The sequence below is a fragment of the Cibotium barometz genome, chromosome 12 (genome assembly GCF_041138505.1).
Source record: "Cibotium barometz isolate CiBa-2024 chromosome 12, ASM4113850v1, whole genome shotgun sequence".
Taxonomy (NCBI): Eukaryota; Viridiplantae; Streptophyta; class Polypodiopsida; order Cyatheales; family Cibotiaceae; genus Cibotium; species Cibotium barometz.
Window position 1 is genome coordinate 61,504,143 of NC_141057.1, and position 17,463 is coordinate 61,521,605.

Below are 17,463 nucleotides of genomic sequence, written 5' to 3' on the forward strand. Positions count from 1 at the left end.
AATAACCGAAACACCCATGGTTCCTTTGGAATATTCCCTCATGGTATGGTTGGATTTCCCTAAAGGCAATGATGTTAAGCGCAAACATGCATTGATTAGCCCTCGAGCTAGTCATAACATCGTGACAATAGACACTTAGATGTCATTGGAACAACCTAAAGTCATCCCTACAAGCAATAGTCTTGCAAAAGGAACCAATGGACAAAACATTGAAGCTCCAGGTTACTTTAGATACACTACTCAAACAATCGATGGGCGTGTTATCCTAGATTCCCTTAAGTATGATGTTGTACTTAGTGGAACTTGGATAAGTGAATCGTTGTATTTACTAGATGAATCCATGCAAATACTCGCCTTAAACACTCTTGCAGGTAATGTACAATTGCTATTACGAGAGAAAGAAACCTTGCAAGAGCTCGAACTACCAACATATCTTACTTTAGATACACTACTCAAACAATCGATGGCGATATGGAATGGAATTTACATTCCATATTATCTTAGATTCCCTTGAGTATGATGTCGTACTTAGTGGAACTTGGATAAGTGAATCGTTGTATTTACTAGATGAATCCATGCAAATAGTCGCCTTGAACACTCTTGCAGGCAATGTACAATTGCTATTACGAGAGGAAGAAACCTTGCAAGAGCTGGAACTACCAACATATCTTACTGGAAAGATCCCTAGGGGATTGGAAATTTCAAATAAAATCACTACAGCTCAAGCACAGCTTTATCCAACACGAGAACACAGTCTCATGACCCTCGAGCTATGGGATTTACTACGTCTACCAACACTCACGGCACATCCTGAAAAGATTACCTTTACACAAGACTTGAACATGCCATATTTAGGGTACTTTGAACATACAATATATATTGAATCTAACCCCCTCACTTGCAAGTTTTTTTGTGGTTGATTATGTGTTGGAAACAGATTTAATCTTGGGGCATAAATGGACTGTTGCTGCCCGAGCACCACTGTGTTTTGCTAGCGATAGAGTCATCGTAATGGTCAACGACAAAAAGTTGACAATACCATACTGCAAGGAAGAGGATCCAACTTTAATGGATTTCTATGATGCTGAACGCAAAAGGATATAAGCCTCTTCCACAAAAGCCCCTCTACACAATGACCTACCATCTGCGTCAACAAACGACTCCGACAAAGCCTCTACTCCTTCAACCCCATCCTCACCTATGAAGTTCGATGCCAAAACCTCACAATCAATAACTATTCCTGAAGAAGTTCCCACAGCCAAACCATCTCTCTCTCCCAAGGAACTCAAAGAAAAGACTCCGGAGCCTATGCATCTTCATCGACAAACCTCACCAAAGGAGACAACCACATGCTCAAAGGCCTCGTCATCGACAACCACTCCACAAGAGACTCTAACCTCATCATCATCAACAATGCCCATGAGTCTCAAACTTACAGCCTCAGCGCCAACCAAGGTCAAGGAGGGGCCCAAATCTTCCACATCAACCTAAAAGTAAACTCCACCAAGACTACCACAATCACGATATCTTAATAGTATCAAAATATGGGTGGAAAAACAGCTACTTATAGCTCAAGGCTACTATGAAGGTGCCAATCAAATTTGGGTGCCTCGATAGTCAAAATCTCTTGCTCAACGTAGCACTCAAAGGTCACAGAAAAAAAAAAAAGTACTCCACAACACAGTCCACAAAACCCTTTACGAGTTTCTCAAAAATCTCCACCAAGTCATGAAGTGTGGGTACCAAAAACACTGATGCACGCACAAGGATACTACAAAAGAAATACAAAAGCTTGGGTCCCCAAGCGCATCACAAAGTCCCCTAAGCTTGCACAAAAAAGAAAGCCTCAGCACCAAGCACATCAGCCATCAGTTTACAATGTTCATCAAAAGATGGTACCTGTGCCTGTGCCTGTGCTTCAACAACAAGGATACTATGATGATAATTCCATCATATGGTTGCCAAAATCGAACAATGTGAAGAAAACCTCACCACCGACTTCAACCCCAACAACTTCACTCAAAGTTCGACAAGAATGGAGGCCAAAGTAACGACAAGCAAATCACTCAACCACTCTCGTGCATTCAACACCAACACAAGAGCTTGTCTGTTCAAGCAAACAATCAACAGTCTTCCCTACTACCTCAACAACAGTTGAGCAACAAATTCAAGAATCAATACCCACGTCTGCAACAGAGATGTATGAGTGCATTAAGAACAAAATAATAATACTCTTGTCACTCCTCTAGAAGAGAGAAAGAAGTGCACAAGAACTTGTTGCTCGCAAGTCAAGACCTAGTTGTCTCATAAAATCACTATAAATTTAAAAAAATAAAAAAATTAATATATATATATTTTTTATAAAAACAAAACAAAACAAAACCCCATCGAGGTAAAAACCTACAACTTCACAGTCAAAACCTGCAATCTCACGAGTTCAGGTTTCTCAAGAAATACAGTCTCACAGCTTAAGCACTTGCACTTTCACGATTTAAGTCTCATCACGGATTAAGTCATATCACGCATTACCACATTCCCACTGATCTTCAATAGCCATTTGCTTACTATTATTTTGGCTAAATTAATGTAGCAGCTGCTCCATGAGTACATATCCATACTTATGTGCATAGGAGAACATTTGTACTAAAGCCTCACCATCAACAACTTCCAGGTACATCTCTGGATGGGGGGACCATGGTGGACAATAGCCTAGTCAATGGTTCAACCCATCGCCTAGAATTCCCTTCAAATTACAAACCTCTCCAAAGGACGCCACCATCTTCACAAATCAATGATCTTCAATCCTTAGTGAAGATATCTATATTGGCCTCGCAAGTCGACGTAATTCTTTCAATCCTCACCAACAAGTAGCTACTTCAACACAAAGCAATTCAATAAGAGTCTATATGACTTAATTCTTATACTTCATGTAAATCAGCTTCATAAGAGCACTTAAATATACATAAAAACATAAAAAACACATGGGCAAAAGAAGGCAGAAACAAATCCTTCTCAACAACATTTGACAAGAATCCTACCACACAAAGGGACATCATCAAAAGCCAAATACTTCAAATGATGAATGTCGCTTCAATGAATCAAATGAGGAACTGAGAATCACCATCTCGTTTTGATGATTAAGTCTACGTTCCTCCGGATCCTTCTCTCTTCTCTCCCATTATTAACATCTCTTAGTGTCCCCACTAACAAAAATCAAATGTAACCTTACCGATGATTGTCAAAAACAAATCGAACCAAAAAAAAAAAAAAAGAGACACATAAATATAAAAATGCAATCATTCGCAAAAAAACCACACCTCCTATCCCATTAGGAATTCCCAATACACCACTAACCTCTTCATTCATTAACTAGCTTTTCTTATTCCTTCCGGAGCAACAAAGACCATTGAACGTCACTCAACATCAACGTCATTGACAAAGCTTTTTCATTCTCCCCACCCAAAGGTCTTCAACGCAATCACGCGGACGCGATCACCATCAAGATAGGGAAAAATGTTAACCCAATTCTAGGGTTAACAAGAGCTACCGTCATTATCCTACATCAAGGAGTCACGGTAGATACACCAAAGGGTCATACATTCAAGATATGAAGCAATAGTGTCCAAAACTACAACCTGGACGGACGCCCGTAATGGTGTGACGGAATATTTATGGCGATTCCCACTTCAAGAACGTGTGGTAGCCAGCAAGGATGAAGTCCTAAGTGATGTACTTAATGGATATATTATGAGAATAGTCATTGTAATTACATTAGGCCTCTTATGAGCCTAAAGTGCCCGACCGGCCATAGTTTCAGTGAATGTGAACACTTATGGCCATGTATATAAGTGAATATCTCTCATAATACAACATACTCTCCCATTGTGCAATTGAGTCTTGCTCTTGTTAATCCTCTTGCTAATCTCTCTCCCTAATGCATGCTAGTGAGTGTGTGTGAGTGAAGTGAGGTGAGAGGAGGGACGAGTACCCGTAGTGCAGCGCGACAGTGTGACAACGCTCGCGGGAGGCGCGGTGGAATTACTTCTCAAGTTGTAGAGCTTAGAGACTTCAAGGGTTACGAGCTCGGCCATTGGAAAGATCCTCACCTCACGACAGTTGCAGTTCACCAGGTAATCTCTTTTTGGATGTATTTCAAGGAGGGTTAGGGTGAGCCATAACAATGATAGTTAAAAAGGACAATGTAGCTTAGACATTGCACATGTAATCCATCTCTGCGTGTGGAGCTTTAGGAAAAGTTTTGCATCCCCCAATCAAATAGGGATTCTCCTCATATAGTTAAATATATATATATATATCGCTCTTAGATTTATGAGCTCATACTCTTTTTTATTATCAAAATCAATTCAGTCTTAATCATGAATAAGAAGAGTTTTTTTACTGTGAAAGAGACTCTGTGAGATATTAGTTAATAACAAAACACAAAAGAACAAGTGTTTACCACTGAGTAAAACAAGTGAGAAAACAGGATCACGAGTCCAAACTGAAAGGCGGCATAAATCCAGATGTACTTTTTCACTGCCACAAGAAGACTGCAGTAAGTTCAAGTAGCTTTTTCAGCAAGAATGCTTCACCAGGAACAATACATTGGACATCATTGGACAATCGATACTTGGTGAAGTAAACAAAATAGGTATTTGAGCTGAATAAGCATGCAGATAATGATCCATCATTAACTAGGGGTACCAAACTTCTAGGTAAAAGTTTCGGAATATTTAAACTCACCAACAGTAGACGCAGAGATTGAAGCAAGAAACCCCAAAACACAAGCGAAAGGCAATGCAATAGCAAGTGCACCTGAACCCATGTCACCCACCTGTTTTCAAACACCTGTTAACCCATTGAATTCGCTAACAACTGTGAGCAGGGTGCTTTTCAGTTACAAGTTTATGCTTTACAAGGATCCATTGATGTGCACGAAGTTGGAGCCCTACCAGCAACTGCTCAAGAAAGCAGAAGTAACCGAGCATGCTTATCATTACAAGGACTGGTATATCGTGCCAAACCCTGCAAAAGAATGAGGGTTACACCAAAAAGTGACGAAGAAATCTTTGAAAAATCAAGATTTGAACCAGATGTATATACCAAATCTCTCTCTCTCTCAAAGGTGCTGATGCTATCATGCATGATCAGGAGTAAGCCTTCGGTCCCCCATGACATAATATATGTGGAGTTTGCGGTAGCCCCAGTGGTCACAGAAGCTCTCTTCCAGACCATTACTTACATTCAGCATATATACTCCCTGGACAGAGACCGTCTCCCTCAGCCAGTACTAGAACCTTCTATGCAGCTGTATCATGAGAGGGAGAGGGGGCACGATAGACAGGCCAGACTGCCCTCCATATCATGGAGAAGACGGCAGCCACCCGTACCAAAGCAGGTATGGTAATCGGAGGTAGTTGAATGGTTTCATGCACATGGATTGCAGAATGGATCATCTCCCCCCCGTTTCAGTACAACCTAGACTCCCCATACCTCGACCTCTCATGACAAGAGATCAACCGGATCATCCGGTTGGATCTACTCAGCCTACACATACACCAGACTTGGGTGTCATCATCAGCGATAGGGACAGAATGTGAGTTCTCCAGATAGCATTTTTTTTTACTCACAGGGGATGGATTCTTTAATATCCTGAGGTACATGCAGATCCACATGTCACATGCTATGCACATCGCAGTTGGTCAGCTCAGAGTATCCTCCCACCACCTCCAAGTAGAGATTGGTAGAGCCGAACATCCCATGAGATGAGCGAATATGCAGAGTATGCACCACAGGGGAGGTAGAGGACGAGGACTACTATACATTCAGATGCCCAGCATATTATGAGACACGGGGGAGATTCACTGCCTCTTCCGGGATGGGTTTAGGCCATTGGCATGGGTGATGCAGTATGAGGACCAGAGATGTCTCAAGATGTACCTGATAGAGCTCAAACGACATGGGCATGGAGTATTGAGAGAACATGCTGAGACAAGGCCAGCCCATACAAGACGTTGCCCATAGATCCATCACTAATTTCTTCACGGCACGAGCATCCATATCAGCCACCCATGCTGACACCGCCGCATCAGCTCATACCAGCCATACACAGGGGCCATATTCACATCCCAAAGGAGTCCTAAGTGGGCAGGGCCTACTCCATCCTACATGCCAGGAGCCCCCAACCAAAAGCACTGAGGATCCCCACCACATTGGAGAGTGGTATACCATCTATTGGGGGCTGATGCTCCTCTCATGTTTCATGTTCCTTGTAATCCGCGATGAGATTTCTATGGACATTTTTGTATCACTCCAGTGAGAGAGTCTTGTTTTGTTCTACTTAATTTTCTGTTCCATGATGAGATATGCCATGGACATGATTGTATCGCTTTGGTCTCATAGGCCCATTGGGTCTTTAGTAGACGCTTAATATATCTTTCTTTCTCTCTCTCTCTCGCTTTTTAGCCTGCAAAAAACAACCCAATAAAGCATAAACAAGACTCCACAAATTTTCAACATTTTCTTTTTTTCTTCCTCTCCCTCGCATCATCAGGCTACCCATGCCAACACCACCACATCGACATCAGCTTATACCAGCTGTACATAGGGGAAACATCCGCTATCATGAGGCTTATAGAGCCATGTTTCAGTTTTCAGTTTTCAGTTTTTATGTCCTTTTTTTCTAAAAAAATCCATGGCAATGTATACCCATGAGGATAGCCATTGGCCAGCTTAGGGTATCATCCCATAGATTGAGGATAGAGACTAGCAAAGCTGAGCGGACACCCAGAGAGGACAGGACATGTAGACTCTATCAGACGGGGGTTGAGTCGGAGGAGCACTATGTTTGCCACTGCCCAGTCTACTATGAGATCAAAGGGAGATCTCCCTATCTATTCAGAGACGGCTTTGGACGCTTATCCCGGATCATTGAGTACCCAAATCAGAGGTGCCTTGGACTCTTCCTACTCAAGCTCAGCCAACACAGAGAGTCGCTACTTAGAGATCCTCCTCTCAGCTTACCATCACCAGTTTTTTCAGCCTAGAGGGTGGATAGGGAGGCACCTGAGCCCATCACAGTGGATGCAGGAGCCTATACCACAGTTTCCCCTTTAGCAGGCCCATGGGAGTCACATCAGATTGGGCACGCACACTCTAGAGAGCTAGAAGCCCTTGTCCCGTTGGACCCCAGCCACCCCCAGCTCATTAGCCCCAGATTCAAGAGATGCTAGCCAACCATCGAGCAACCTCATCTCCACAGCAGACCATAGACATCTCTAGCCTTCTCATATCACCTCTGATGGACATCTTGGATGGGCCCTTGCTCAGCATACAGGGTTGATTGACTGTTTTTATTCAACTCTCCCATATCCCATCACTTATTGTACCCTATACTTGGCATAGTAGGATCTATAATTTTCATCTTGTATGTCACATACACCCTGCACTGGAGTCCTATGTGACACAGTGGCTCTACATCAGTGCAACATTCATACATTAGAATTTACCTTTTAGGAATATTTTGTTATATGCCGTGCCCCATTGTAAGCCCCAATCCGGGACATGTCAGGCACAAGTTACGTAGGTTAGTCTCCACATCCATAGAGACTCTGCATGTGTCAGTCCTCTTACCCAGTTGGAGAATTCATCAGATAGTGCATGTAGAAGTCAGCTTCAGCAATAGGTCTTGCATTAGCAAGCATATAGTTGCATTTGTTGCTTATGGGACAGCCAAGGCCATCCCATTAGCATGGCAACCCATAGAGGGCAGCATCTAGGCCATCAAGGGGCTCGGGCAGCCAGTCGGCTGCCTACCTATGCCCCTACATGCAATCGGCCAGCATTATGGCCTCCCAACAGGCTGTCAGCCAGGCACTACATGCCTACAGGCAATAGTCGGCCAGCACGGCATTGGGCAGCAGCTAGTCGTGGAGAAGCATCAGTCGACCAGCATTGAAAAGGACATAATATTTGCTAGCGCACCATTTTTTGTCCAAATTAAAACAGGCCAACAGCATGAAGCCGACCAACCAGCATTAAAAACCCATATAAAAGCAGCGCATCAAATTAGCATAATTCAGTCATTATCAAATCAGTCCATCACAGTTTTCCAGCAGGTCAAGTGTGCCTACAGCCACTGGCTCCCTTGTGCATACTTGCAGCTGCATCCCCAAGTCCTCCACAAAGAGCATCTTCAGCATTCAACCAGCATATGTGCATCCCTCAGTTTTGGGATTGCATAGGGGTCATTGAAGAGCAATTCAATGGAGCTTGGACAGCATCTGGATCAGCCTGTGTTTGGTCTACTTTGTCCTTGCATTTGGCAGACCTCAGTCATCATTCATGTTCATTGTAAGTTCTCCAAAAGAGATATAAGCAAATACTGCTACTTGCAGGGGGGGCTTCAGTGGGTAAATTGCGACCCAATCTATGTCGACTTCTATGTGTTTTCTCTCTCTTCTCTTCTCTCTCAAATTGGAATTGCACAGACTCACGGGTATAAAGAAGGCTTTGTTGCGTGTTACGATGATCAACCTATTGCATGCTACATTGGTATCAGAGCTGCACGTTGTAACCCAACTTGGGTACCCTAGAGTGAGAGCATTCCATGGATGGTAAAACTGCGGTCACGAAAAACCACCCAGGCCTCCACAATGTCAAGAGAGACATCGTCAGCAAGCTACAAGGAAGATATTGAAGAAGAGATCTACAGGGAAGACAACTCCTACAAAAACACGTCCGCAAAGCAATGAAAACTGCATCAGATTACTCTTGGAGAAGAACAGGTTGCTAAGGCAACAAATAGAGGCCAAAGAAAAAGAAGCGGCCAAAGAAAAAGAAAAGCTAGAGAAGAGGCTGAAAAAGCCGAAGCAACAGCTGAAAAAGCCAAAGAAGAAGCTGAAAAGCCAAAAGAGCTCTCAAAATTGGAAAAATTCTTCCTTCTCATGGAGTAGCAATGCCACAAAGAAGACACCAAAAAGGCAGAAGAACGACGGGCCACAGTAGCTCGACGTGAGAATGAATGAACGGCCGAGGAAACGCATGGCTGAAGAAGAACAAAGACGGGCCAACACAGCCGAGAACCAACATACATGCAGCAACATGGGCACAGCATAACCAGTTTTGGGCAGCCTAAGCATGTGTAGAGCAACTTGGGAATGAACATATAAGTGACTTTTATGACACGTAAGGTTTGCAAAGGCTGGCTGATTGGACATGAATTTGTCTATATATAAGGCACCCCAACCCTCCATATTGATCATCAAATATTCTGCACTCAAGGCTTGTCAGCGCACAACTCTACAAGTGATTGACACAGGGAGAAGAAGGATCTGGCAGCCAGTGTTTGCCGCTGACAGGAGCATTTATCTGCAACTTTTTCTTAGATCAGCAGGGATTGATCACCTTTTATACTTTGAACATACAGTTATATGGCATGATGCAAGGATAAGCATTAGGATTATTAGCATGTGTTTGTGTTTGCTTGCCTTCTGCTGCATAGCTCTGTTTATCACAAAATACAGCCCTTGCAGCACTCGTAGTCTTACAAAGGGTTGGTCCCCGACATTAGGTGTCATGTCAATGGGTTCGAATGACCCACTCCAGAAAATATGAGCCCATAGTCTCCCAATATGTCAAGAACCACTTTTATTCCTCCAGAACCTCCCAACAGCAACAAAGTCAGAAATCTCAGCCTAGTAAAACAAACCAAGAGCACAAACTGAAGATTCACCCCAGCTTCAACAAAAGAAAAGAGCCTAGACATGATCATTAAAGAGCTCCATGCCAAAACCATACACCATACCAGAGTATTATTGGAGTTTTGAAGAAGTACCAGATAAGAATGGAGTGCCTTTGAAGGCACTCCACCTTCCTATTCCAAGATAAGCAAAAGCGGAAGGGTTTAGGGTTTAGGGTTTAGGGTTTAGGATTTGCAGCCTTCTTACATTCCATTGGAAGAGTGCATAGGTTTGAGATCGGTCATCATTGGTGCTTCTACAGCCTTGTACAGTTGACTCTTGGTCTTTCAAAGGTCTTGCATTTGGCTTATCTACAGTCCAAAGTCAGTCCCTCATTCATTCTCTTCAAAGATAATAAAGCAAATACTCCTAGCAATAGGAGGGTCCCTTCATTGGGTAATTTGGGACCCAATAAGGTGTACAGATCTATCTATCTCTCTCTCTCTCATCTCTTAAAGTTTGAAGTGATAAAAGTGGATTGCTAAAGACTCGTGAAACTTAGGATAAAGAAGGTGGTGTGAGACTTTGTGTGACACGATCCTTCATTACGCATAATTCCACTATATGTAATACATTTCTAGCAGGCATGTAAGAATTCTGCACCTCTAGCTATTCGCACAGCAGTTCCAGATGTTCTCAACTTTTTCAGACCAATTTTGAGCAACAATCATGCAGGTCTCCTATGCAGCACCAATAGATCTCTGAGGCAGTTAAGGATTTGCATGTGTATCTACCATTTCTTTGCTCATGCCTCTGGTAACTGGTTAGTGCAGAGTGAGGTTCTTCAGTTGGGCCAGCAGCACATGCCCAGGTGGCCCATGGTTGGTGCACGAAGCCAACTAACTCACAGGACACTCTCTATGCTGTAGTTGGCTATTTGATGTGGTTTGGATCATCTTTGTCTCTTGATAGATTATGCAATTCCACTTTGCTTTGGCTACAGCAGGTGCATCTTACATTGTGGGACTGTTATATATTCCTGCAATACCAGTAAGTGAAGATGTAGGTGCTTTATGCATCACCTATTGTTTCAATGCTATGTTAGAAGATTCCTCATCACTGTATTCCTTTGAAAGCTCACGTAGGTGGCATTATGTAAAGAAGAGAATGCGATTCAAGCAACCAAGCAGATACTCACAAGAAAAAGTATTGAACTCTAGAGAGTGACCTAAGTTTTTTTTCTAGAAAATTCTAATTAAACTCAGCTCCTCCTCTTTGCCTGAGTTTTAAACCACCAGCAAACTACACACACGAGGGCTTGCTGTTGGTATCCCTTTTGAAAGGTGCATAGGCTTTAGTCTGAGTGGCCAAACTTCTTGACATCAGTTGATACTGTATATTATAAGTTGGCTTGTGTATATTGTGTCATTCATTTGGTTCCACCTTCTCATTTTGAACAAGATGGTGATAAATCCTAGCTCATTTTATCATATACAGGTGGTAAGATTACCAGAAAGCTCAACCATTCAAAGTAGAGAAACTTCCACAATGCGTGCAATTGATAAGCGTCCAAGTCTGCGGCTGGAGATACCGTCGAGGGTGCCTGCGTGCTCTGATTATAACTCCATGCAAAAGAATCTACCACCAACCCCTGGCTCTAACAAGGGGTACAAGTTCTACAACAAAAGATTACTGCCTAGATCTAGTTCCAAGGTGAGGGCTTCTAGTGTAGAAACACAGCAAATCCCACTCCAGGTTCTATGCGAGTTCAAAGTGATAACAAGATATCACCATCAGGGTCTATCTTTTGGACCCATGTTGTCATGCCTCTATCTGCGAAGAGGACATCTTCAATGCCAAGGACCCTTATGATTGAGTCCGCATCACCTTGTGGTGGATCACTTCGAGGAGTTCCAGCTGATCGCTCATCTTCAAGTGTAAGAACAATATGAATAGTCCTATAGGTATTTGCATTTAAATAAAGCTAGTTTGAAGCTGTCATACACTTTATTCCTTAAAGACTTTGTCTAAAAGATGGTCAGATATCTTGTGGCTTGTTTCTTTTTCAGAGGCTTACTGTGTCAAAGGAAGCATTTCACGATCTCTTTCTGTTCCTGTACCTAAGACTGGCAGTTTAAGACGCATGGGATCATCTGGAGCCAGAACAATCCTTGTGAGGCCTGTCACTCCCCGTCTGCCTGTGGCAGAGTCGATACTCCAATCTGAAGTGGCTGATTCTGCCAACGGTGGTACTATTTGTAATCTGAAGTCACTTTTTTGTGTCTCTAATGCTGTGGATGAGAAGAAAGGGATTGCTTATGAAAGCTATGACCACCTTTGCATGGCATGTGGAGATCTTCTTCTTATATATATTCTGGAAATGCATGGCTGATTTGTCTCATGTTTTCTTTCACAACAGGTGGAGGAGGAGAGGAAATTCCAGAAGAGGAGGCTGTTTGCAGAATCTGTATGGACATTTTGAACAAAGAAGGAGAAACTTTAAAGGTTGAGTGTGCTTGCAAAGGTGAACTTGCATGTGCAAAGACAATTGAGGACATGTAGAGGGTAGTATAAAACAGTTAGCAGACCTTTGTGAGCCCTCACAGAAGAGACGCAATCAAGGAGTGACTACTGTAGATTAGGGTTTGCACACATCGGGTAGATGTGTGTGCACAGAACATTCGCCCAGAGGAGCATAGCCTGTGAGAAACAGCGAGCCAGGAACTAAAGAGCGCAAGAAAACCTGTGAGAGGGATGTTATGGGTGCTTGACAATGCATACACACAAGGATGCCAAAAGAATTCCTGACTGAGTGAGCAGTGCAGTAATAATACAAGCCAGTTACAAACACCAAGCAGCTCAACACAGAAAAGGATGTTAAGCATAAGGTTGCTGAATGAGGCTGATTAAAGAAAACAACAAACAATCCTATGTAACCAAAAACTATAATACAGGACTAGACATACTAAACATAATTCTCGATCCAAATCAAAGGGTATAACATACCGATACATCCCTCCTGGTTGAGCCGCTTGAACAATAGCATTCTCAGTTGGAAGTCTTACTAAGGTGACTGGTAAGTTCTGAACTTCCTGGCCACAAACATCACAAGTCCGGTTTCCTTTTATCCCAAACCACTTCATTGCACAGTCTTTATGTGCAAGAGCAAGTTCACCTTTGCAAGCACACTCAAACTTTAAAGTTTCTCCTTCTTCGTTCAAAATGTCCATACAGATTCTGCAAACAGCCTCCTCTTCTGGAATTTCCTCTCCTCCTTCACCTGTTGTGAAAGAAAACACGAGACAAATCAGCCATGCATTTCCAGAATATATATAAGAAGAAGATCTTCACATGCCATGCAAAGGTGGTCATTGCTTTCATAAGCAATCCCTTTCTGCTCATCCACACGAAAAAGTGACTTCAGATTACAAATAGTACCACCGTTGGCAGAATCAGCCACTTCAGATTGGAGTATCGACTCTGCCACAGGCAGACGGGGAGTGACAGGCCTCACAAGGATTGTTCTGGCTCCAGATGATCCCATGCGTCTTAAACTGCCAGTCTTAGGTACAGGAACAGAAAGAGATCGTGAAATGCTTCCTTTGACAGTAAGCCTCTGAAAAAGAAACAAGCCACAAGATATCTGACCATCTTTTAGACAAAGTCTTTAAGGAATAAAGTGTATGACAGCTTCAAACTAGCTTTATTTAAATGCAAATACCTATAGGACTATTCATAATGTTCTTACACTTGAAGATGAGCGATCAGCTGGAACTCCTCGAAGTGATCCACCACAAGGTGATGCGGACTCAATCATAAGGGTCCCTGGCATTGAAGATGTCCTCTTCGCAGATAGAGGCATGACAACATGGGTCCAAAAGAAAGACCCTGATGGTGATATCTTGTTATCACTTTGAACTCGCATAGAACCTGGAGTGGGAAGTTCACTTTGCTGTGTTTCTACACTAGAAGCCCTCACCTTGGAACTAGATCTAGGCAGTAATCTTTTGTTGTAGAACTTGTACCCCTTGTTAGAGCCAGGGGTTGGTGGTAGATTCTTTTGCATGGAGTTATAATCAGAGCACGCAGGCACCCTCGACGGTATCTCCAGCCGCAGACTTGGACGCTTATCAATTGCACGCATTGTGGAAGTTTCTCTACTTTGAATGGTTGAGCTTTCTGGTAATCTTACCACCTGTATATGATAAAATGAGCTAGGATTTATCACCATCTTGTTCAAAATGAGAAGGTGGAACCAAATGAATGACACAATATACACAAGCCAACTTATAATATACAGTATCAACTGATGTCAAGAAGTTTGGCCACTCAGACTAAAGCCTATGCACAACCACTTTCAAAAGGGATACCAACAGCAAGCCCTCGTGTGTGTAGTTTGCTGGTAGTTTAAAACTCAGGCAAAGAGGAGGAGCTGAGTTTAATTAGAATTTTTTAGAAAAAAAACTTAGGTCACTCTCTAGAGTTCAATACTTTTTCTTGTGAGTATCTGCTTGGTTGCTTGAATCGCATTCTCTTCTTTACATAATGCCACCTACGTGAGCTTTCAAAGGAATACAGTGATGAGGAATCTTCTAACATAGCATTGAAACAATAGGTGATGCATAAAGCACCTACATCTTCACTTACTGGTATTGCAGGAATATATAACAGTCCCACAATGTACGATGCACCTGCTGTAGCCAAAGCAAAGTGGAATTGCATAATCTATCAAGAGACAAAGATGATCCAAACCACATCAAATAGCCAACTACAGCATAGAGAGCGTCCTGTGAGTTAGTTGGCTTCGTGCACCTAACCAGTTACCAGAGGCATGAGCAAAGAAATGGTAGATACACATGCAAATCCTTAACTGCCTCAGAGATCTATTGGTGCTGCATAGGAGACCTGCATGATTGTTGCTCAAAATTGGTCTGAAAAAGTTGAGAACATCTGGAACTGCTGTGCAAATAGCTAGAGGTGCAGAATTCTTACATGCCTGCTAGAAATGTATTACTAATTGAGCCTGCTGTAGAAGCCAGGCCGACTGCAATAAATGCTCCAAAACTAACATAGAGCCTGTTTAGCCCAGAAAATTCATGCAAGTTGGGTGAGGTTGAGTTTCCACTTGACCATAGCTTGTTTCTCTCTCCAGACTCCTACAGCCCATGCTTTTTGCATCAAAATGGTACAAGATACAGCCCATGCTTTTTGCCTCAAAATGGTACAAGACACATCCAATCCTTGAATGCTAAAAGAGAATGTGCTTTCCACTGTTAACTCATACAATGGCCACACACAACTCACAATTTGCACAAACACTCCAAAAGCCTGTAAATCATACAGTAAAAATTATAATTTAACCATCGAGAACTCCTTAATGTACTCCGAGTCTCTTCTAACCTAGAGTTGCACCTACGGCCCAAGCACTTTGCCTCGAAGTGGTATAAGATGCATCCCCATCCTTGGTGTGCAAAAAGAGAATATGCTTTTCACTGATAACTCACTCAATGACCACACAAAGTTTCCAATTTGCACAGGAACATATGTCACACATATGCCTGTAGGTGTACTCAACTTAACCTCTTGCAAGAGGAGGCTAAGATTGAATTAGTATTGCCCATATTACGCAGAAAAAAGAGTATCACTTTCAATTCAGGGTATTGATTTCTTTGAACTCGATGAGCCTATTTGTCGTTGCAGATAATGATGAAGAAATAACTATCATACCATTTGGACTAATGGCCATATTATAATACTCACCTACTCTCTCTGTAAGGAAAAAAGTGGAGATATATTTTGTAAGAAATTTAAGAAACATTTCAGCAGGTTTTGAAACCCTAGTTTCGAACCTCCTCAAGAAACGCCGGTGCCCAAGTTTCAAACCCATGGTATTTCAAGTCATGTGTATACATGTAAAATCATTAAACATAAACGTATCACACACACAAACATGCATACATGAGCATGAGCTCAAGAAAGAAAGGAACAGAAACAAGGTTGGTGAAACAAAGAGAGAGAAAAAGGCAAATGAAACATTGCTAGAGTTTCCTGAAGATCATGGGAAACTTTAATATTACTTGAGATATATTCTTCTTCGAATTGGAGAATTATCTCGATGAAGTTAACTTGAATGGTTAAAATTGTAACATATAGTGGAATTATGCGTAATGAAGGATCCTGTCACACAAAGTCTCACACCGCCTTCTTTATCCTGAGTTTCACGAGTCTTTAGCAATCCACTTTTATCACTTCAAACTTTAAGAGATGAGAGAGAGAGAGATAGATAGATAGATCTGTACACCTTATTGGGTCCCAAATTACCCACTGAAGGGACCCCTCCTATTGCTAGGAGTATTTGCTTTATTATCTTTGAAGAGAATGAATGAGGGACTGACTTTGGACTGTAGATAAGCCAAACGCAAGACCTTTGAAAGACCAAGAGTCTCGAGCTAAACTGTACAAGGCTGTAGAAGCACCAATGATGACCGATCTCAAACCTATGCACTCTTCCAATGGAATGTAAGAAGGCTGCAAATCTGAGGCTGAGAGAAGGCGCTGATTGGGACTGTTCTAGACTGTGAATATATGCTGAAAATGAATGAATGAATGCGTTTTACCTTCACCGATAGGGCTGTAGCAAAACGATGATGTGAGTGAATGCTGAAAACTGTATGTATGCTGAAAACGCAAGGTACTGATGTGCTTCTACTGGCTGAATGCTGTGGATGCTGCGTTTTGTTGATGTAGGGCTGAATGCTTCATGCGTAGATGCTCCTTGTGCTGAAGGGAAACCCTAGACTCCAATGAATATGAGATGAATGAATGAATGCAAGGCTGAGCTATTTATATGCCTCTCATGAGCTGGTCGGCTGGCTGAAAGCTGGCCGACTGCAACATGTGTTGCATAAATGGATAATGTTGATAATAATATGGTAAAAATGCTAGATAAAATGCTATAAAATATGGGGAAAATACTAGATGATATTCTAAGGCTTCTGCAATGATCTAGATGGTCTATATGCATATGGGATGAATGATATGCAAATTGCAGGCATGATCTGATGCAGACCCTAAGGCTTCTATTGACTTCTATATGCATGAATGATTCTCTCCAAGTGGATTAAGAGACTTTGACTGAATGACTGACTCTCTAAGGTTGAGGAATGACCTACGTAGCTCGTGCCTGACATATCCTAGACTGAGGATTACAATGGGGTCACGGCGTACAACAAATATCAAATCCGAAAGGGTTCTACTGATGTACAGTGCTGCACTGATGATGAGCCATCTTGTCACCATGCACTACAGTGCAGAGTGCATGTGACAAAAATTGAGGTAATCATTAAAATCTTTTAAATCTCACAAGTTTCCTTGTTATTGATAGAAAGGTTTAAATAGTGGTTGCATATAATGATAGAAGCAAAGGTTTAAAACATTTCATTAGAGTTCAAGGGTTTGGTTGGTAACTATGCACAAGGCAAAAAGAGCATCTCTTGAGCTCAAAGAATCTATAAGATGTTTTGAAGATTAACTTCCCTGGCTCCCTAGGGTAAAGATGGAGAAAAGGCAAACTCGGGTCTGCATTGAGTAGCAGCAATGACGCAGAACCAGTGCCGTTGCAACTCTGGGGGATGGCTACAACATGCACACTGCACCGACAATCCTCCATGTGCCAACAGCGAGGCTTCGGCGGGTTAACTGCCAAATGAAGAGTGTGACCATCATTGGCTGAAAGCTGTCCCACAAACACTTCCATATATCTCCGAGAAAGCGAAAGAAAAAA

The 17,463-nt window shown here is 42.3% G+C and overlaps 1 protein-coding gene across 3 annotated transcripts in view; it reads right to left on the reverse strand.

The window, feature by feature from the left end:
* Window positions 1-17,463, reverse strand: part of LOC147633649 (uncharacterized) — a 61,528-nt gene that overhangs the window by 16,891 nt on the left and 27,174 nt on the right. For all 3 annotated transcript variants that reach the window (XM_086806802.1, XM_086806801.1, XM_086806800.1), the window contains 6 exons: window positions 13,429-13,875; window positions 13,119-13,296; window positions 12,687-12,960; window positions 4,953-5,025; window positions 4,744-4,834; window positions 4,460-4,536 (listed from right to left, as the gene is read on the reverse strand). In XM_086806802.1, the coding sequence (XP_086662928.1) occupies window positions 4,460-4,536; window positions 4,744-4,834; window positions 4,953-5,025; window positions 12,687-12,960; window positions 13,119-13,296; window positions 13,429-13,875 (1,140 nt within the window). The remainder of the gene's footprint in view (window positions 1-4,459; window positions 4,537-4,743; window positions 4,835-4,952; window positions 5,026-12,686; window positions 12,961-13,118; window positions 13,297-13,428; window positions 13,876-17,463) is intronic.